This window comes from Trachurus trachurus (assembly GCF_905171665.1).
Source record: "Trachurus trachurus genome assembly, chromosome: 10".
In the NCBI taxonomy this organism is placed as follows: Eukaryota; Metazoa; Chordata; class Actinopteri; order Carangiformes; family Carangidae; genus Trachurus; species Trachurus trachurus.
Genome location: NC_139894.1, coordinates 36,624,483 through 36,648,142, shown reverse-complemented (window position 1 = coordinate 36,648,142; position 23,660 = coordinate 36,624,483). Strand labels below are relative to the sequence as shown.

The window sequence follows — 23,660 nt, the reverse complement described above, 5'->3', positions numbered from 1 at the left end:
AGCAAATTTGCATACATTTGCATAAATTCCACCATTTTGACGGCACATGTATAAAGGTGCTGTGGTGGTACCAGCTTGAAAATTGGAATGAGTTGACTCCATCGGTCAAACGACAAGAAACCACTTTAAATTTCAAGATGACTGCAATTTTTCAAGATAGCCACATCCTTAGAGCAGGTATGACATTACGTATGGCTAATTTGCATACATACAACACCTGATCTAAACATTGGGTATAGCAGGTGAAAATGTCTTGTTCAGTCTTGTTAACATATTACAGTTAAAAAACGTAATATTAAGGTCTGAATGGAACCCTATCAGGCTATCAGGTGTTGTATGTATGCAAATTAGTCATACCTAATTGGATTATGCACTGTTTGCTCATACCTGCTCTACTAAGGATGTGGCTATCTTGAAAAATTGCAGTCATCTTGAAATTTAAAGTGATTTCTTGTCGGCTGACCGATGGAGTCAACTCATTCCAATTTTCATGCTGGTACCACCACAGCACCTTTATATATACATGTGCCGTCAAAACGGTGGAATTTATGCAAATTCGCTCATGTTAACAAAGAATTTCAAAAAACTTGTTATACATTTTTTGTTTGTCTTAATGTAAGTAATCAACTCAGTAATTTTCATGGAGATATCTAAAGATTAAAAATGTTACCCTATTCACATGAGAAAAATAATTAATAGGTGTATAAATGGGCTATATTTGGGTCTTTTTCTAAACTTTCCCCTAATAGGATTCTTCAGGGCTTTTTTTCCCTCACTCAGGACATGTTGAGGATACAAAATCAGTTGAGTTTGTTTCTGTTGCAATTTGTTCAACGTTGACCCCTTTTTTGTTCATTTTGCAGCAGTACAGAGAGACAACCATTCACACACAAGCATACCTGTGGCCAGGTTAGAGCAGGGCTACAGACTGCCCCTAAATGAGGAAAATTTGAGACAGTGTAAGTACATTTTTCATCTACTTGCGCATGTACAACCAGTAAATTTAGTGTTGTTGTTTTGTTTTTTTTAACCTTCGTCTTGTGTCATCTTTCTGCTGCCATCTATGGTGTTTTAGTCAGTTTTGATCCATGTTTTAAATCAGATGTAAAATACACTAAAAACTTTTTTTTTCATCCAATTTGTTTTTCTTCTCTTGGTTACATCGTTAAGCTTCCTTATCCATGAAAATATTGGTTTTAATATTTTTGGGTGTGGGCCCCCTGGGCCTTTTTTGTCAGTATGACCCTTGACTTCAATGTAACCTTCCTCTTGTCAGTTTTCTACTACCATCTCTTGTGTTAGGGTCGGTTCTGACCCGAGTCTTAAATCAACTGTTAAACACATTAAAAACAATTATTTATCATCGTATTTGTTTCTCATCTCTTGGTTACATTGTTAGGCTTCCTTATCCATGAAAAGGTTGGTTGTTCTTATCGTTATAACCGGGTCAAAATTGACCCGAACACCACAACCAGAGCATTTTAGAATTTTGTGGGGAAAAAAGGTTTTATTTTGTTTAAATAGAGGTTCCTGACAAAGTTGAAAAGCCTTGATGCTATAAATTAATTTATGTGGTACTTTTATGCATTTAAAACCTGAAAACGGGTCACCGATGACCTGAACACAAGAGGTTAAAGCAGAAGTAAGCGATTCGGTCGTTTTGGCTAATGCTCGTAACTTCCGACCCGTGAACTCGTACCAGATTGAACTGGTACGACTTCACAGGTCGGAAAAGTACAAGTTACGGGTTGCCTTGAACGCACCATAACTTCTTGTCAGCCAACGGAGTTGGCAGCCCCCGCCCTCGTCATGGATCTATTGGTCCTCGTCCCTACGTCACCACATTCACGCGCATCCCTTGGCTGCACACACAGCCCTTCATGCTGTTCTCTCTCCTCATTGGATAAAAATTGTAGGATACAAGAAAGGTTTTCTCCTCGGCTCAGAGCAAAGCAGAGGTACTCAATGTAAGTGATTGCTGTCGGAAGATATAACTATTTAAGACTTATATTAACACAAAAATATCGCTTACTTCTGCTTTAAGTGGTGAAACAACTCAAAGTATCTGTTATTCCAGGTGGTAGGCCAGTGTGTGTGTGAGGATCATGAATTAAAAGGAAATGTGAATATTTGCTTTGCAAGTCAATTTACAGTGTGAAACCCCTACATTTTCTGCTTGCGCTCCTAAAATTTTAAAGGGATAGTTCAACATTTTGGCAAATTGGCCCATTGCCATAATCACTATAGTCATAGCAGTAGGTTTGTTACCTTTAATTGTCAATGCAAGCTATTTAGAGCGCAGCCGTGAGCTGCTCAGAGCTACGCTACGGCGGCTCATGGGATTTCTTGGCTTCCCTCATCAAACTCATCAAATACACAATCCAACAACTCCACAACGCTCTGGTGGACAAGTTGTGACCTGCACATTCACCATGCTATGAGATAATAACGGAACGTTACCAGACAGAGTTGTTTTAGAGGGAAATACAGAGTCTGCTTGCTGAAAAACTGTCCCTGAAGGCAACATGCATCAGCTGGTCACTTGCATGACTTTGTGCTGAGGGAGGGGCCAGAGAACCAAGAGGAATCCACTAAGACAACCACATTAATACATTTAAATGTTTCAGACCTGATTTTACTGCTTTATTCAGACTGATGTTTCATGGACATTTAAAAAAAGACCTCTCAGAGATTTATATAAAACAACCACACATACTGTATATACAGGTGATATTGACTTTTTACACATTATTGATTCACAGATAATTATACTTGAAATGTTTGATGAATCCTGTGGGATGGGGGTAAGGTTCACCGTTCACCGTGCGACTGGGATGGAACAGGAGTAAAAACCTGATTCTCATGACTGTTGCAGGACAAATACTTCTTCATCCGCTTTGCGTAGTTAAACTGGAGTCAGGATCATTAGTGGTTAATAACTTACTTGACTCAGTCCAAAGTTCAATAAACACCCCTTTATTAGCTCACTGATTAATAAGTTAGTGTCCTGTGTTGACAGCCTTTATTCCAGGCGGGGCTAACTACGCCCTGACCCTCTTGTAAAGATGGAAAATACGTGTTTCCCTAAAAGGAGACCAGTGTGTTTAAAGGAATAGTAGCATTTCTTTTTAAGTGGGGTTGTATGATCTACAAATAGCCCCTAAGTACTTTAATTGCAGTAGAAGATTCTCTGCACTCCTCCCGTTAGCAACGCCAGCCCATAGTCCTGCCCAGAGATTTACAACATACAGTGTTGTGAACAGACCCAAAGAAACGGCCTATTTTCGCGGCCTAAAAGAGGTTTTACCTGAAAAAAAATACACAGTTCCATTGTTCACTATAATATAATTTTTTCCAGCCCTTCAAAGTGCAGGAAAAACACAGTTTTTATTTGGACCTAACCAACTGCTGATCGGCGGGCGCTAACCCTGGGCGGAGGGATACGTACAGATGTTACTGGTTCAAATTTGCGGGGTTTGTCCTGCACTGCAGGATCGCGTGATCGCGTGACTTTTCACCACAACTGTTTTCCTCTAGGTGGCAGCACCGTACTAAATACTGCTCAGACGTTTTGGGGACAATGCTGACAGCCTGATAGCCGCGATTAGGAGTGGCGCTGTTCATGATACAGAATACAAGAGGATGAAAGGAGAACTAGCTGCAGACAGTAAATAATATAGTAGCCTAGTTTTTCAATGACAAAATGTAACGACGGCAGCTACAGTAGACTATAGCCCACGTCTCACTCTCTTTTTTCGGTCATCTGTCTCGTCATCTCCAAAATGTGTTTTTAAAATGAGCCAACTACAGTACTGTGCAGTAGTGCCGCAGATTTCTCACTCCGCACCTTGTTTGAGAGTGCAGCTGGATGATTTCTTGTGAATGAACGGGTCTGTGTCACTTTGGGGCTGGGCGATAAAACATAGGATAAATAACTTTCCCTCGATAGAAGACGCGGCCGATACAAAGTCGTTTCATTCATCCATTTTTTGACAGACAACACAAACAGCCAGTGATAATGAGAGTGGTGACACCGTCAGCCATGCAGCCGGCCTGGACTTTTTATTTTTAATTATGAAGGATCATCTGCGCAAGGCAAAGATGATAGCATCAACAAAACACGGCGTAACACACGCGGCTGTATGGGACAGGCTTTTATTTAATTCAGAACAAACCGCTTAGCAAAAATGGAAAATATAGTCTATAATAATTAATTGATCTGTTGTTTGGCCACTGTTTGAAAATAACCCGAATTATGAGCAAATAATCTGATCCAGAACAGCAGTCATAATCAGACTTCTTCTAAATAAACCTAAACATTAAATAACTGGGTCAGGTCGGACCATGGGGTTATTTTTTCTCTTCTTCTTCACAGGAGAAGAGGAGGTGCGCTGCGCTCACGGACGCGTTGATGTTTTGTGATTTATCTGCTGCCTTGACTCTGCCCTTTATACATGTGCGTTCAGATTAACAATAAGACAAGCCATGGTTGAGTTTATTGAGTTTTAGCTGCTCAATCTCATTGTTTCAAAGAAAAGGGATTGATTTTTATAACGAAATGAAACGAAAACAATATTATATTGATACATTGTTGTAAAAAAAATCCAAAAGAAACGAAAATGAACTAAAGAAAATAACTTTCACACACACACATTAAAACAGTGCGATTGGTTGAAAGCTGATAATTAGCCATGTGCTTATAAGCTGATTGGCCGAAACCAAGAACAAAGCCGCGTGAATGGCCAATCGCCATGTGTTAACATTTCCATATTCCGCACATTCTGTGACAAACTGTAAACTGTTTTCTTGTCTGTAACAACATCTATTGCACGTCTGTCCGTCCTGGGTGAGGGATCCCTCCTCTGTTGCTCACCCTGAGGTTTCTCCTGTTTTTCCCTGTTAAAAGGGTTTCCATGGAGTTTTTCCTCAGTCGATGTGAGGGTCTAAGGACAGAGGATGTTGCTACGATGCCATGTGAAGCCCTTTGAGACAAACTGTTTGTAAAAACGGGCTATACAAATAAAATTGCCTTGCCTTGCCTTGCCTTAACGGCCGACATGTAAATCAGCTGTTTCGATGGGCGTTATATGAATAGAGATGTTAATGTGGTACTTTGCACATAGCCTCCTCTTCTCCTGTGAAGAAGAAGAGAAAAAATAACCCCATGGTCCGACCTGACCCAGTTATTTAATGTTTAGGTTTATTTAGAAGAAGTCTGATTATGACTGCTGTTCTGGATCAGATTATTTGCTCATAATTCGGGTTATTTTCAAACAGTGGCCAAACAACAGATCAATTAATTATTATAGACTATATTTTCCATTTTTGCTAAGCGGTTTGTTCTGAATTAAATAAAAGCCTGTCCCATACAGCCGCGTGTGTTACGCCGTGTTTTGTTGATGCTATCATCTTTGCCTTGAGCAGATGATCCTTCATAATTAAAAATAAAAAGTCCAGGCCGGCTGCATGGCTGACGGTGTCACTTTGTATCGGCCGCGTCTTCTATCGAGGGAAAGTTATTTATCCTATGTTTTATCGCCCAGCCCCAAAGTGACACAGACCCGTTCATTCACAAGAAATCATCCAGCTGCACTCTCAAACAAGGTGCGGAGTGAGAAATCTGCGGCACTACTGCACAGTACTGTAGTTGGCTCATTTTAAAAACACATTTTGGAGATGACGAGACAGATGACCGAAAAAAGAGAGTGAGACGTGGGCTATAGTCTACTGTAGCTGCCGTCGTTACATTTTGTCATTGAAAAACTAGGCTACTATATTATTTACTGTCTGCAGCTAGTTCTCCTTTCATCCTCTTGTATTCTGTATCATGAACAGCGCCACTCCTAATCGCGGCGATATGTGATACATAATCATCAAGTCATAAAGCAAGACAGGCTTTATCATATTACAATAGTTTCTGTGATTTAGGCAGTGTATACAGTAGTTAGTTCTAGTTTAATAGCCTAGAGTTTAAGCTGTGGATTACTGCACAGATCACTGAGTCATCCGCCTGTCGTCCTCCGTTCTCACAGATGCCACCTGGCGGTTGTTTTGGCACATTGAGGCTTTTCATTAAAACCTCTTGTCTCGCCAAAGAAAAAAAATGCATGAGTCTTGTGCCGTCTCGCGTGGACCACGCGTGAAGTCCGCAAATTTGAACCAGTAACATCTGTACTTAGGGGCTATTTGTACTGTAGATCATACAACCCCACTTTTAAAAAATGCTACTATCCCTTTAAAGTGTTAAAATGTCATTGCCAAGAACTGTGTGGCTGGAATGCTCCTCTCTGTCCACGGCCCCTGCTCCTAAGAGACAGCCAAAATTGTCCATGTTCCCAGCAGCAAGGCGGCAGTAAAGGATGTCGTCCTCTCAGCCACGGCCACGGCTCTATTTTGACAAGCGCACTTCCTCCTGATGTGTGAGTCCTGTGTGTCTCTTTGTGTGTTTCTGTCCTTCCATCTTCCTCCTGCCTGCTCCCCCTCTCTCACCTCCCTCCACCTCTCTCTGAGCTCCTGTCTTCCGCCCGGTGGAGACAGTGTCGAGGACAGGTCGTCCACAGCGGGTGAGAGCGAGGTGGAGTCCGGGCAGTCCAGCCAGTCCACAGCCGAGGATCGTGGGTATCCGTCCTGTGGCGAGGAGCCTGGAGACGTGAACTTCCAGTAGGAGTTCCCCTTGAAGAGATAGATGGAGCCTAGAGGAGGATCAAATGGACACAGTGATCAGAGTATTCTACAATAATCTCTTGATCAAGATCATCTGTCCATGTCATCTATGGATTTCCAACAAACACATTGTCACCTCTCTGTTCAGATTCCTGACAGGATTACTGGCGATGTTTCCTCTTCAATATCCAACGAATCATTAATCACAACTGATTTTTAAGGAAATGTTGTCCAGGAATCCATAACCATGTCTTCATAAGCAGATCATTTTAACCTACATGGTCTCAGGTCTATTGCAGACAAACTGTTTAACATAAATGCTAATACGGTTTCTTCTTGGAGGAAACTCTGAGGCTGCCACTTCACTTTGACAATAAGCAGAAAATATAACAGTAGGTTTTAAAAGACAATTCCAGGAAAATTCAACTCGGGGCTGTATTTTCCTAACATTTTAGGTCTAAAAGAAGGAATCTGAAGATTTTCAGTTTAATTGCTCCTGTTTTGCGGTAGTTGTGTCTGTCCCCGCATCGCCACGGCAGCAATGAATGGGAGCGGATGGAAGTTCTTCTGCTTAGGCTGTTTACATCCCTCAAAGCCGCAATTTTTTTCCACAGAAAAATTTCCCACGAAATGTGTTTACTTCCAGCAATCCAAGAGTTGATATTCCTGTGTTTATGACACAAACGGGAGCTTCCGACTGCACCTGAACACACCGAGCGTCAACTTGGGTCTTGCGCAAGACTTTGAATTAGATCTAGTTTTACAAACATGTCGGCTTGCTTGAAGTAAATAAACTTCTGGGTGCATGTTTGAGTCGCCATCTGACGCTGTCTGTGGCTTTGAGGGATGTAAACAGCCTAAGCAGCAGAACTTGCATCCGCTCCCATTCATCGCTGCCGTGGCGATGCGGGGACAGACACAACTACCGCACAACAGGAGCAATTAAACTGAAAATCTTCAGATTCCTTCTTTTTTCTTTTTTTAGACCTAAAATGTTAGGAAAATACAGCCCCGAGTTGAATTTGCCCGGAATTGTCCTTTAACACAAACCCAGTTTTTTTGTTAATACCAAACTAAACACTGTCACTGTATGTCGGATTTAACCTGTGACCTTTTATGGTTTCAGCTTTATAATATAGATTCATGGTCATTTCAGGCTGTAATAGGATCATTATGTAACTATACATATAATTGATGTACTACTGTTTCATATGAACACACATGTGAGCTCTCTGTATGGGAAGTTGACACATCAACCACCACTATGCATAAAAAAGACTAGTAAAGAAAGAGACACTAATGCATGACAGAACAGAAACACATGACACACCGTTGTTATCTGCGGTGATGCCACTGACTCCCTCTCTGAGCAGCTGAGTCCAGGTGTTGTCTTGTTTCTCCTCCTCAGCTTCCCCCCTGTCTCTCCACACAGCCCCCTCCTCTGGGTCCCAGACCAGACCACCCCTCCACGCTGCTGTCTCCTCCTCCTTGTTGCCACCAGCATCATCTTCCTCCACCTTCATCCTGAGCTCCGGGAGGGGCTGAGGGTAGCCGTCCTGCAGGGACAGCTCCTTGAACAGCCAGTGGTGAGAACCTGCAGAAAGATGGAAGCTCACCTGGTCAGTTTACAATGAATGTATGAATGTAGAGCTGCAACTAACGATTATTTTCATTATCGGTACGCCTTAAAGGGACAACGAGGAGTTTTGGAAAAGCGAAGCGTTTTCACACTACATTTATGAGCCTCCGCGCACTGTGAAATTCTTTGACCGGCGCAAGACAGACTCATGTTTTCATTCATCAAGAATTAAAGTCAGAGGTTGGAAGACGATCACATACCGTCGTAGTTCCGACCATAAACGGCGATTCGGCGTTATTCTCATGACTCGCCTCGAAACCCAAAGTAAGGAAATGCTGGTCGGCTCGCCCAGCATTTCCACCACCACTAATAATAACAAAATAACCATAGAGACAAAACAATATATTTATAGAAAATGGGCCCATTAACAAGTGTGGGTAGCGTAGATTCATCCACATTAACGTGAGACTTTTTTTATAACCAAATAGAAACTCCTCATTGTCCCTTTAAGGTCCAGTGATATTTACTGTTTGAACACTCCACGAGTGCGGACTGAATTAGGGAAGAAAGCGTTTAGTTACGCTACTCCATCACATGGAACAACCTCCAGGCTGAACTGAAAATGTCTGAACTCGTATCTTTTAATGTTTTTCGTCACTTCCTAAAGGTCCGACAACAAAAATCAATTGAGCGGTGCCTTTGCTGACCAACCTTGTCACCATGACCCCCTTGCTCCTTGCACTTTTGTTTTAACCTCTATTGTACTATGGCCCTATTTATTATAATGTAATATTGTAATGTATTTTGTATTTTATAATGTTGACGACGTGTGCTGCTGCCCTCTTGGCCAGGTCACCCTTGAAAATGAGATCTCGATCTCAACGGGTCTTTTTACCTGGTTAAATAAAGGCTAAATAAAAAAAATGATCGATTAATCTGTCGATTATTTAATAATAATCGATTAGTTATTTGGTCAATAAAATGTTAAAAAATGTCAATCATTGTTTCCCAAACCACAAGATGATGTCCTCAAATGTCTTGTTTTGTCCACAAACCAAAGAGAGACTCAGTTTATTGTCATAAAGGAACAAAGAAACCAGAAATATTCACATTGAAGAAGCTGGAATCAGAGAATTTTGACTTTTTTTTCAAACCAATTATTTGATTATTGAAATAGTTGACGATTAATTTAATAATCGATTATTGTTTGATTAATCTATTTATTGTTGCAGCTCTATATGAATGAATGGATGAATGAGAGGTGTGATTGTGGGCTTGTAAAAGCCAGACAGAGCTGTTATTCATAATGTTCTGAAACAACATGATGACTCGCCACAGGTCACATTTACTCAGATATTGGAACATACCGTTGATGAAGATGATGGCATGATCGGACTGTCTCTCCAACACAGCATGGAGCTGAGGCAAGTCGGGAGGCAGTTCCCTCCACAGCCTCCTGACCGAAGACCCTCGACCTGATACCAGACCTGCACTGCTGACCCGCCACATGGTCAGACCTGGGAGGCAGAGAGCGCTGGGGTCAGGATCTGCACATCCTCAATATACAGCCACGGTCTCATGAGTCAGTTCCATGTGCATTCAGCCTTTACCTTTGAAGAAGAAGGTTTCTCCACGGATCCTCGACACAACATCAAAACTGGTGTTGCAGCGATCAATGAATGAACTGAAGAGGAAACACACAGACTTCTTTAATGGGACACAATCAATTCAGAAACAGCACTTCAAGTCGCCCACTGAGACTGTGTCAGCCATGAACTGCCACTAACTCACAAACTATAGTCCCTCTGATGTTTCCTCCTGGGACCACCTTAAAGGGATATTTCAACATTTTGGCAAATTTGCCTATCACCATAATCCCTATTGTTTTAGGAGTATAGGTTCATTACCTTTAATTGTCGGTGCAAGCTGTTTTTAGATCAGCGGGAGAGAGACGTGAGCTCTGCATCTTTCCCTCATCAAACTCATCAAATACACAATCCAACAACTTCAAAACGCTCTGGTGGCCAAGTTGTGACCTGCACATTCACCACGCTATGAGATAATAACACAACGTTACCAGACAGAGTTGTTTTAGAGGGAAATGCGTAGCCGGAACTACATTCCAGACACGGCTGCTGGGCGGAGTGATTTCAAAAGCGCAAGTAGTTCCGAGTATTTGCTTCATGTGTCGGAATGTTACATAATTATACACGTTATTATCTCATAGCGTGGTGAATGTGCAGGTCACAACTTGTCCACCAGAGCGTTTTGAAGTTGTTGGATTGTGTATTTGATGAGTTTGATGCTGGAAAGATGCAGAGCTCACGTCTCTGTCCCACTGATCTAAAAACAGCTTGCACCGACAATTAAAGGTAACGAACCTACTGCTATGACTATAGGGATTATGATGATACACCAATTTGCCAAAAGGTTGAAATATCCTTTAATGCTCTACCTGGAGCAAGCAGGTGGTGGACGGGGCATAGATGAGCTTCCAGATCCTTTTTCGTTTAAAAAAAAAATCTTTTATGTTTAACAATTGCAATCACCATAACAAAGCAATGATCTATTCATCATTCATCTACAGTACATGGAATGTGTAAATCCACAGCTTCAGCTGTATTGCAGTTTTCTCCTGTAGAAAAGTGTCAGCAACTCAGATCTATTTGATTTCTTTTTTATGTTGAGGCCCTGTGCTGACTTCAGATAAACTAGAAGGACTGAGGACTGTGGTAGTACATTAGTATTATGAATGATCCGTCCAGTAGGAACACTGGAAAAAAAACAAGCATAAGAATCACATAGCTTCTCTGGTGAATCTCCTTATTTTACAGTAAATAACATGTGCTTTTGAATGAGTCATCAAACAGCTGCTTTATTTAGATGCAGCTGTTTTCCTCTGTCCATACCCACGGTGGTGGGGGTGGTGGGCTCTGTGGCGCAGCTGAGGCTCTGGGACGACGTCAGCAGCATCAGTCGACTGCAGCTGGTTCCTTTTACCTGAACCACAAACAGAAACTATAAGAAGCGATAGTTCACCCAAAATTCAAATTTCACTCATTATCTACTCACCCTCATGTCGACTAAGAGCTGTGAGAAGTTTCAGAGTCCTCCGTTCCTTCTCTGAGTTACGGGAGGGTCCGCGCAGCAGTATTTGTCCATATAATGGTTGTCAATGGATACCAACTTTCTTCGTCCAAAAAGACACACTAAAAAACATCCAAATACCTCCATACAGCTCGTCTGTAATGTCCCTCTTGTATTGAAGCCCCGACATGAGAAATTGTTCCGCCGGACAGGAAGAGCAGTGAACTGAGACACTAGGAGCTTCCGCTACAAACAAGCTTAAAATATAGACTTATTTAATTTTTTTCAGAACAATTTCTCATGTCGGGGCTTCAATACAAGACGGACATTACAGACGAGCAGCATGGAGGTATTTGGATGTTTTTTGGTGTGTCTTTTTGGACGAAGAAAGTTGGTATCCATTCACAACCATTATATGGACAAATACTGCTGCGCGGAGCCCCCCGTAACTCAGAGAAGGAACGGAGGACTCTGAAACTTCTCACAGCTCTTAGTTGACATGAGGGTGAGTAGATAATTAGTGAAATTTGAATTTTGGATGAACTATCCCTTTAAGAGACAGACTGTGTGTGGTTGTGTGTCACCCCAGCGTGCCGACACACACACAGACAGTGTAGGTGTCTGTATCAGTCATTACAGGAAACAATCAGATCGTACAGATCATAAAATGATAATGATGTCATAGTAATGAGATCATGAGAGAAAAGCTGTGCTTAAGGTAAATCATGTAGCCTGTAAGACCATACATCGCTGTGAAAACATATAACAGACATAACTGCATTTATTTGTTAATAGAAATAAAGCTTGCTCAAACGCTTCAGTGTCAAAGTAACTGATTAAGATCCTGACACACAGGTCTTTGACTAATAATACTAACACTGAGAAGACTCCTGATACTGTGACTTTCTCCTCTGACACACTCTGAGGCTTTAGTTGACATTTCCCATGTAGCAGAGAAACAGGTCTCTGACAGTACCATGGACATTCTTAAGGTGCTTCACTTTTCAAAGAGCGCGGGAGTTTCCAGTCAAACAATAATTAAAGGAGTCATCACCTGTTTTTTTACGTATCCAGTCCCCCTCTTAACTCTTTCACTGCCAAAGACGAGTTATCTCGTCTTAGCGAATCCAAGCGTAGTCTGCCAAAGACGAGATAACTCATCTTAGCGTTTTTTTAATGGCAACGCCATGCTGAATGTCTTGCCCTACTCCTCTGTGAAGATCAGACTTGTATCATCAAAATAAAGTGCAGAAAAACACATTTGGATTGAGAGATATAAAAAATATAGCGTGTTTTTCCCCCCTCATGGAGCGGTGCGGGTGTCTGACTGCAGCGGCGCCGCTCCGTGACACTCTGGCCGCCGGTGAGAGCTTAGGGGGCGGCGGCGGGGCTCATGGCGGCTCGGCAGCTCGTCGAAGCTCCGTGCAGCTCCGTGATACAAAGCACAAACTTTGGTAACAACAACCCCGTTGATCGCTCGTCGTTAGTCGTCAAGAGCTTTTGGAAAGTCGCCAGATTTTGCGAGAAATCACTCAGATAGCAGCTTGAAAATCCCGCGATCTAGTGTGGATGAGGAGCGGACGGCACCGGCGAACATGACGAGAGCTAAAGATGGTGTCTGTCTGTGAGCAGACTGTCTGTGGCTGAGTTCAGGGGGCACGTCAGCCAGAGCTGTAGGCTGTGTGTAGATGTGTGTGTGTAGATGTGTGTGTGAGACAGAGAGTGAGTGAGACCGCTGCCTGCTGACCAGAGGAAGCTGGATCTGATCTAAAGCGCTGTGTTTCGGCTACAAAAACCTGTCGAACTGATCCGCGCACACGCGCGCGCGCACACACACACACACACACGCACGCACACACGCACACGTACATGCACACGTCACGTACACACACACACACACACACACACGCACGCACACACACACGCACACGTACATGCACACGTCACGTACGCACACACTAAAAAAAAGGAAAGAAAAAGTTGTAACTCAAAGAAAAGAAAAAAAGAGGCTGGAGTAGTGTGTGTCAGTAGCTAAATGTTTTGTCTTTTGTCATCAAAAGTCATTTGTCAGTGTTGATTTAGTTGTTGTTTACAAGAGAACAACTGTACAGATGTTGAGGCATCACTAAAGCAAAATATAAAGGAGCCAATTGTACTGGTTCACCTGAAAATGACGGCCGACACAAAAACCTCTTTTTCTCAAGATTTTGGTGCCAAAATGGCATCTTGGGCTAAACTAACCTATATTCAACCGCCAATTTCACAAGACTGGAACAAGATAGAAACAAACAGTTTTTTTTGCTGGAAACTAGAGACCATCATCTTTCCTTTGATGGGTTGAATGTGTATGTAGTAACAGTACATAATATATGGTGGGTCTACAGAAATCAGTCAAAAAGCTGGAAAATGCCTGGCAAGCTGGAGGAAGCTGCTGTGAGAATGGCTGGCAGTCAAAGAGTTAAAGGCCCCATGGCATGAAAAATTTGATTTTGGTTATTTTTTCGTGCTTGGGGAGGTCTCTGGCCCCATGCATCAAATTGGTCATAAACTGAGAAACACACAGCGCCCATTTGTAGGAACTGTCTCTTTAAGACGAGCAGATAGCACTTCCTCCTTTCTGTGATGTCACACACAAGGGAACTCCGCCCACCGTGACCAGTTTTTTTTTTTTCAATTTTTATGAATGCAGCTTAGGTTTCAGTTACTTGCCTGTGATTGGCCCGACCACATGCCACTCAAAAACAGTCAGCCAATCAGAGGAGAGGTTCTCATTCTCTCTTCTGATTGGCCAAATGACCTGTGCCTGCTAGAGCTCCAGAAAGAGGCAACAGAAAGGGGCAGTAAAAATGATATTAAGCAGATCACAGGTACTCAAAACCAATGATACTTGTTAGGGATATCAGCAGGTAAATAAACCCAGAGAAAAGTGCCTTTAAAACTTATTGGAAACTTTTTTTTTTTTTTTTTTTTAAATCAAACATAGAGCTTGTTCTGACACTTTTTCATACAGCAACTTTCTCTCGTGAGAGTAAGCGCGAGGTTTTGACTGGTCCGGATGTTCATTGTATTAATATGTAATGAGGCGTGCATTGATTGGACGCAGGAAGGACAGAGCCGGAATGGTGGCTGGCCCAGTGGGCTACATACAGGCATTGCTGTATTGGAAACCGCATACTATGCTGCTCTCTGTTGTGTACCGTAACCATGTTATATAACTTAAAATAAAACAAAATTTAATTGGTTCATTGTAAAACATGTATTTATTGATGCAAATGTGGTGATTTCTGTACGTAGGCTACAGAGCCCCGGGACAAAGCTGCTGCTGCTCTGTGTGAAGCTTCACTTTTCATTCAAACAAACTAATACGGGTAAGTTAATTAACAATCGTTTCCTCCCCTGGCATGACGACGTAGTTTGACCGGCTAACAAGCTCTGCAGACGGGTTGCTGAGGAGACGCTCCTCTGGTGGAGCTTCACTTCTCCCAACGTCGGAGCAAACTTCTAAACAGCCGTCATTTGGATAAATAACCTCACATTGGGGCAGAGATGTTCACAAGTCTTTTTTTGCAAGTCCAAGTCAAGTCTCAAGTCTTTGGTCACGAGTCCAAGTCAAGTCTCAAGTCTCTAAAAAATAAAAGTCTCCTGTTGTAATGACCCTTCTATCATCTGCTGCTATCCGGTCTACTAAGACTACTGCACAGCTATATCTAAGAAATTCAAAGCATTTGCTGTATTATTATCACTCCTTTATCTATACAGTATTGATTGGTTGTTTATTATATGATCACTTTAAACAGGTTATTGCAATGCAATATGAAGAAAACACACAATGAAAGCTTTCCTTTAAAGGAAACTGTATTCTGAGTCAAGACAGAATCAAGGCTGCTATGCCCCTCTGCACTGGCCTTTTCTTCCTTTGCTTTATTGAATTCAGAAAACCCTTTGATGAACAACATGGAAAATGATTTAGGCTGTTAATTATATAGGTCATGAGATCTGGATGGTATAGCTCATCTTTATGTGCAGCAAAACCTTTCTGGAACCGCATGTTCCTGAGAGAAGAACTGGTTGTTATTATTTTTTTATTAGCTCCGTCAACTAAGTGCGACTCGAGTCCCCATCTCTGCATTGGGGATCTAAACCCTTACTTTCTCGCATGAAAAAATATTAAAACTTAATAAAGTGACGAAATAACAGCGCTACAGTGGGAAATAAAACAATAAGTAATGGCGGCGCGGCGGAAGTCGGGGTGGTGGAAGAGAGGTGTGTTTATGAAAGCAGGCTCCACGGTGACGTCACCGTAGGAGCAGAGTCAAAATCTTGTAATTTTGCGGTGTGCAGCCTCATGAGTTACTCTGGCTTAAACAAAGAGCCCAAACCAAAAAACTCAGCCACTTTCAAACTCCAGATTTTCAGGCAAGTTTCCACTGAGGTCCAACACCAGTATACATGTTTGAACAAGGAAAAATACAATTTTCGGGTGATGACTCCTTTAAATCTACAAGCAGCAAATAGTGGGCCTTCACATTACTGTGCCACACCAGTCAAAGCAGCTGTGGATCGTAGCCATGACTTAGACGTTAACATGGTCTGCAGGGAGAACATGGCTGCAGACACATGGAACAAATACATCCAGATACTTGGTTAAATGAAAAACACTACAGTTTTTCGTTTACACAGAATAAGGCTCATCTCTAACTCAAGCAATTGCAAGCAATTCATTTAGTGGTTAAAGTTGGAGTGTCCATGTCCTGGAGCTCTTTTGCCTCAATGCCCAGGTAGGATCCTTCATGTCAGTGCTCGTCACATGCTGAGAATGGGTCAGCTTGGACAATGAGTGTTTGGAGTATAACAGTCAAAATTCACAGCACAGCCACGACCATATCTGAAAACCTTCCAATAACTTTTAAAGGGATAGTTCACCCAAAATTGAAATTTCACTAATTATCTACAGTACAACCCCTCAGGGCTGGGAGAAGTTTCAGAGTTATCCGTGGCTTCTCTGAGTTACAGGGGGTCTTGGCATAGCAGTGTATGTCCATATAACGGTTGCATTTTTCGGGACAATTTCGCATTTCGGGGCTTCAATACAAGACGGACATTACATACGAGCAGCATGGAGGTATTTGGATGTTTTTTGGTGTGTCTTGTTGTTACGAAGACAGTTGGTATCCATTTGCAACCGTTATATGGACATGCACTGCTACGCCGAGACCCCCTGTAACTCAGAGAAGCCACGGAGGACTCTGAAACTTCTCCCAAAATTTCAATTTTGGGTGAACTATCCCTTTAATCACAAAGGCTTTAAAATGAAGTTGACCAAATACAGTATGTGCCAAAATTTCACATAAAAAAAAAAAAAAAAACTTCCTGTTTGTTTGCAGGGACTTTCTGTGTGTCTAGACAGGTTCTACAACATGCCTACCAAGGGGCACTGTTGAGGAAGTAGTAAAGTTCCATGAGGACTGATGGAACTGATTAAGAATGTTGTTCTTAATTTGCTTGCCTGGTTAAATAAAGGTTAAAAAAAAAGAAAAAGAAAATGTCCATCAGGCGTGAACCCATCTGGCCCAGGAGTTCTGCGTTTTGTTTGTTTTTTCTCTTTTGACCATGTGAACTTGGTGTAATAAACTGCACAGTGCCAACTGCTAAGCAAGTTGGGTTTGGCTCCGTCTTTCAGTACGTAACCATGGTGTTCCTCAGGAATCCATCCCATTGTCTTTTTGATGATTGATTAACAGATCTGCACACTGCAGCTTGTGTAACTGCGGTAGGAAGTGGCCTGAGTTTAAATTCCTGCATCTAAAATGTAACCAAGTACAATCATATGTTCAATTGATAGAAAGTAGCTGCTCCATGAACTGAGGTCTGCGGTGCATAATAAGTGCAGTCACACTTTACATCACACAGACCTTCACCCTTTGGATCACTTGAGTCTCTACAATAGAGGGCTTTCACACTGTGGCCATCTGTACTTCCTTTCTAACAGACTCGAGGTCAGCCCAGGGCAGGTCAGTGTCCACAGCTGTCCTCATCACAGTAATGATTCTGTCTGTGATGCTGCTGCAGTGCTGTGGTGTTGTGTTGTGTGGTTTGGTTCTAGGTCTCACCGTAGAGCTGGGTGATGTGCTCCAGATCCTGCGCTCCCAGGCGGTAGAGGAGGGGGTCTCCAGCAGGACCCTGGTAGTACGGCCTCATCACCGAGTGGCGCGACGAGGAGTGAGAGAGGCCCAGCGCATGGCCAAACTCATGGACCAGTACTGTGAACAGGTCAGTCCCCTCAGAGTCTAGGGGGGGGGGGGGGCAGAGGAAGAGAGGGAATGAGCTAGACGGAAGGGGGTGGTTGGGAGAATCATTCCTTTACTTTTGACAGATAAAAGGGTTAAAGGGATAGTTCACCCAAAATTCAAATTTCACTCATCATCTACTCACCCTCATGTCGACTTAGAGCTGTGAGAATTTTCAGAGTCCTCCGTCCCTTCTCTGAGTTACGGGGGGTCCGCGCAGCAGTATTTGTCCATAGAATGGTTGTCAAAGGATACCAACTTTCTTCGTCCAAAAAGACACACCAAAAAACATCCAAATACCTCCATACTGCTCGTCTGTAATGTCCGTCTTGTATTGAAGCCCCGACATGAGAAATTGTTCAGAAAAAAATTAAATAAGTCTATATTTTAAACTTATTTGTAGCGGAAGCTCCCAGTGTCTCGGTTCACTGCTCTTCCTGTGTCCGTGCAAATCTCGCGTGATTTGCACTGACCGGAGGAACAATTTCTCATGTCGGGGCTTCAATACAAGAGGGACATTACAGACGAGCAGTATGGAGGTATTTGGATGTTTTTTTGGTGTGTCTTTTTGGACGAAGAAAGTTGGTATCCATTCACAACCATTATATGGACAAATACTGCTGCGCCCCCGTAACTCAGAGAAGGCACAGAGGACTCTGAAAATTCTCACAGCTCTTAGTCGACATGAGGGTGAATAGATAATGAGTGAAATTTGAATTTTGGGTGAACTATCCCTTTAATTCCCACAAGCAGCTAGAAGCAGTAATGTTGATTACAAAACACAAGATGGAGCTGATGGACAGGGAAAACTTTATCTTATCTGCTCCCTGAGCAGAGCTTGAACATCTGAAGGCTTTCTCACCAGGGGCCGGTCCAGAGTATTTTCTGGGGGTAAACACTGAATCTTGTTACTTTTGTTACCCAAAAGTAAGAGAAATGAAGGCTGCCACTGATCGCTGTCTTGAATATTTATATTGTACAGTTACACACAGTTTACAGTATGTCTTTATCTTGCTTTGCCTATGACCTTTCCATTTTCCACTTGTCAATATTAAAATTATAGTCCGTCAATAATCAGCTCTATCTTGTAAATGAGAAGTCTTAGCAGAATAAGCAACACAATATTCTCACAGTTAACATCAATATCTTATACTCTTAGCCACTAGTTAGAGCTCAACTCTGTACAATAAACATCCCAGTGTTTTGTGTAACAGTCAGTCAGTGTATGCAGAATAACTGGATATAGGCTTTACTCAAATGGTGAAATTGTGAACAATAACAATCTTACACCGTTTTCTTTATTTACTAGACAGAACACTGGGATGTTTGCTGTTTCTGTACAGTGAAGATAGGCATAGCAGTGGTAAAGAGCTTTACACAGTGATTGACTTTACCACAAGTCAGTCAGTACGTTTACTTGCACAGCTTAATTGAGCTATGCTCAAAATTCGATTTTGGTGTCCAATAGGACTTCTGTACTTGTCTCAGTTTACATGCAACTGAGAAAATGGAATAACTGACGGGAACGTGTCCTCCTCCTCAACACCAGGTGGCAGTATGCAACGTTTCAGCGGGTTAATATGGAACCTTTTCCGGTTGACCTGTTAGCCAGGCGGCAGACCGGCATTTTCAAACAACAGCGAGATGGTTAATCGTACAGCTTTGTTCATCTTGTACGTAATCTGCGCGTTACTTATTGTGCAGATAAGGTGCACGCTATCCATCGTGGTCATGATGATTTCGAGAGGCAGACAAGAAGGGCGTAACGCTATAACAGTAGTTTCTGCAACCAGCTTTCTTGGATGTTTTTGTTCTGGGGTCTTACGCCAGCGCGGGGGGTGTGGAGCATGCGCACCACCGTTGTTCAGTTAAACTCTGATTACGGCGTATACATGCTGGAGAAAGTCGAATTCCAATCGCATTATCTGGGTGTCTTAATCGGAGTCGGAGAACTCTGACATTAGTCGGACTAATTTCAATTTAATTTATTTAAAAGGGACAGTCTACAGTTCAAACATAAATGTTGCCATTTGATGCACTGTACCAGATTATAGCTTTAAGATCATTTGCATCTGTAAGGTGCTTACATGCACTCAGTTGTCCAGTTATAGTCGTATTAAGGCAATAATTTGTTTTTTTTCAAGCGTCATGTAAACGTACTGAGTGACCATTGGGGGGGCACATAGAGTGGCCAATCAGATTTTAGGGGGGGGCGGGTGCCCCATGACACCATGGAAGACCCACCCCTGTCTCTCACAGCAACAGATTCCAAAGTCAAAATGATTGGCCAGGACACAGTTCTCTTTTATTATTTTCCATGTGATCTCCAAGATTGGAAATTTGAATACCTCCAGGTTTTTCAGGAAACTACGGGAGCCTGAAGTTGTCATATTATCAGAGGATGACTAAAGTAGCTCTACCTGGCTGTCTGAAGGCCCACGCCTCCTCTGCGTCCAGATGAACTCCTCCCGCCCGAGCCGGATCTGATGGGAAGAATGCATGGCCAACTGCACCTCCTACCCCATCAAAGGGAAAGCCATCACCGTGGTAACCATGGAGGAAGTCTATCTGCAGGTCAGCTGCTTCTGCACTCCTCACCTGAGGACAGAGGGTTACAGACTTAGTCGTCACTTTCAGGGCAAATATACAGCACCGTTGGCATGGCTACGTGGAGGCTCATCCACCATCATCCCATCTGTATCAGGATACACTGACCTCATGGAACTCCAGGGGGGTCGGCTCCGCCCACACTCTTAAAGCATAAAAGACCAGGGACCGGATTGTTTCTCGTGACAGATGGGAAGAGGAGGGATATGAATGCAACCTGAAATGAGAAAATCTGCATCTGTAAACATTTTTTTTTTTAAACCTTCCTCTGGTGTTCGGGTCACCAGTGACCCGTTTTCAAGTTTTAAATGCATAGAAGTACCACATAAACTTGTTTATAGAATCAAGACTTTGTCAGGAACCTCTACTTAAACAAAATAAAACACACAAAAAAAAGTTTTTTCACAAAGGTCTAAAATGCTCTGGTGAAAATTGTTACATTTGTGGTGTTCAGGTCAATTTTGACCCGGTTATAACAATAAGAACAATAATTACAGTTAAAACTGAAATCATAAGTGCAAAACAAACCTTTTCATGGATAAGGAAGCCTAACAATGTAACCAAGAGATGAGAAACAAATGGGATGATAAATAATTGTTTTACACCATAGATGGCAGCAGAAAGCTGACAAGAGGAAGGTTACATTGAAGCCAAGGGTCATACTGACAAAAAAGGCCCAGGGGCCCACACCCAAAAATATTAAAACCAATATTTTCATGGATAAGGAAGCCTAACGATGTAACCAAGAGAAGAAAAAAAATTGGATGAAAAAAAAATGTATTTAGTGTATTTTACAGCTGATTTAAAACACGGGTCAAAACTGACCCGAAACACCATAGATGGCAGTAAAAAGCTAACACAAGACGAAGGTTAAATATCCTAGTGATGGTGAGTTTAGCAGATCATCATCTGGTCAAGGTAATGAAGAGGTTGTTGTGTCCCACCTCCAGTTTATGATCCTGTGCGCCCACATGGAGATAGCCCTCCTCCTCCTCCTCCTCTTCTTCTTCATGTTCCTCTCCTCTGGGCTGGCCAGTGTTTGGGACGGTTCCTCCTGGTCAGGCAGAGAACAGCGGGGGCCGTTCATCAAAGCCATGGTCTCCTCATCTGAAGCAGCCACAGCACAAAGGGAGTCACACACTGATTCACCACGGAGAGGCCTCAGAGGGAACAGAGTATACAACTGTCTGTCATCCTCACCTATGACTCCAGTGTCTTTCAGGCCTGCAAACCGCTGCATGGACTTGACAGCAGTAGTGACGGCTGTCCAGGCCTGCAGCTGCCCAGTGGAGGGGTCTGAGGGGGGGAGGTAGCCATACTTCATCAACCATTCCTATAAGAAAGGGCAGATGATCATCTCTACTGGACGCATTCATTTCAGTCCTGCAAAACCTTCTCTGCTGCTGAGCATGAAACATCAGGTTGGCAGCAGTTGGTGATTTTAAGAGGTTATCATAATGCATATTGCTATGTCTTAAGGTAAATGGAATACATTTATATCACTCACTTAACCCTGAATGTCAAGAAAACTGTTTCTATGTGTATTTCTATTCGCAATAGGCCTGTGAACGACCTGTTTGAGGTGAAGATGAGGTTAAATACCTGGGGATTATACTAGACAAAAATTTTAAATTTGACAAACAAGTACATCACATCCGCAAGAAGGTTAAACCAAATCTCAATTGTTTTTGTTTTATTCTAAGAGACCTGTCATGTAAAACTGCACAACTCTACATGCATGCTATGATTCTCTCTCACTTGTCATATTGCATCACGTCATGGTCACAAGCCTCTCAAGTCACTTTGAAACCCATAATAGCAATATATAAGCAAGCAATACAAATGATGGATCAAAAACCAATGAGATGGCACCATTGTGGCATCCTGAGAAAACACAACCTTCTTGCATTTGAAAACTTTATAATTTACTGTAATATCAGACTGGTTTTTAAATGTCTTCATAACTGTGTATCATCCCTGTTTTCTGCACTGATAAAAAGACGCCGAGCATCCCATCTCAATAAAAGGGGTTAACCTATGGAACACTTTACTCACTCACCTGAAACTGGAGACTGACACAAACTCGTTTAATAGAGGACTAAAAGCATGGTTAAAAGCAAAACAACAATGCCCACATGTATAAATATGGACTTTTTCATTGTTAGACTATTTTTACTGTTACGATCATGATTTCTGTTTGCTCAATCTCCTCTCGTTGATCTTGTGCTCTGTATTTTTTAGTATGCTACTGTCATGATGTAGTGTCATGCACTTGGTTTTATCTCATACTGTTGATAATATGTTCTGTGCTTTTTGAATTGCCGCCTATGGACTGGTGTTGAAAATTAACACATGTGCTAAACACACCCAAGCAAAGCATCTGGTCTGTCCACTGGAACAGTCTCAATGTATTTGTGATGTCCATATCAAATAAATAAACATAACATAACATGGTTCTCTAGTTGCCAGGAGCACTTACTATAGTGACATTCACATGTTCACTGGTGTTCATACACATACACCAGCATCTTAATTAAATGTACTGTATATGTGTGTGTTTTCTCGGTTGAAATTAGAAATGATCCAAACTGGACATGAACTTAAAATATAGTTTTCATTTCCTGTTTGTGCAGTAGCTTGAAGCAGCAGAGGTTGACAAGGTGCTTTCATAAAGTGAGATGAAAAATCACTTGCCCTCTGATTTGGTGATCTAAATTTTTAGACTACATTTTTCCATATAAGCGAAAACTTCTACTGTATCATTTCTTTTCTTTTTTCTCTGGACTCTGCGATCACATTGTTATACTGTGAGGAATTACAGTAGGAGGACCTTCATGTGAATATTTGAAAACTGACAGTTCAAATGCAGATCACAGATTCACTGATGCAGCCACAACAGGCTGAAGCACAGCAGCACCTCAGCATCAGAGCAGGTCATCCTTTGACCACAGGATCGCAGGTTTAATTCCCATCTGTCAGTATTCACATGTCATGGGGTCTTTGACTGAAACACAAACTCCGACCATACAGACCCCTTGGAACCAGGTTTAATGGTGAGTTGCTAGAATAAGAACAGGGTTGTCACCTTTCCCATAATTAGAAGAAACTAGTTTAATACTTCAGTGACTTCATACCATGGGACAGAGAAGATGCAAAAATGAATGTAGCCTTTTCATGAACTTCCATTCATGTTTTTTTTGCTGTTGTTGTTTCTGTTTTTTATCTTTTATTATAATAATAAAAAAAAACTTACCACCAGTTGGGTGCTCTCATCCTCAGTGGGTGTCACTCGTGCAGATGAGAGTGTCGGAGTCACAGCAACAGTAGAAGAGCAACTCAGGTAGAAGAAAAGAATCCACATCTTCATCTTGGCTGCATGTTCTTAGTCCATCAGTAGAGGTAGATCCACTGGAGTCTGAGATAGTGTATCATCTCTG

At 42.2% G+C, this 23,660-nt stretch overlaps 1 protein-coding gene across 1 annotated transcript; it reads right to left on the bottom strand.

Moving 5' to 3' along the window:
* Window positions 1–6,306: 6,306 nt before the first annotated feature.
* On the bottom strand, window positions 6,307–23,660 carry mmp17b (matrix metallopeptidase 17b; the record flags this gene model as incomplete). Its single annotated transcript, XM_083981152.1, has 11 exons — window positions 23,477–23,660; window positions 21,424–21,556; window positions 21,168–21,330; window positions 20,332–20,440; window positions 20,037–20,214; window positions 17,440–17,616; window positions 11,152–11,242; window positions 9,853–9,926; window positions 9,610–9,759; window positions 7,994–8,257; window positions 6,307–6,692 (listed from the first exon to the last, which is right to left on the bottom strand). The coding sequence occupies exons 1-11, from the start codon at window positions 23,588–23,590 to the stop codon at window positions 6,307–6,309; spliced, it is 1,839 nt and encodes a 612-aa protein (XP_083837278.1). The 5' UTR covers window positions 23,591–23,660.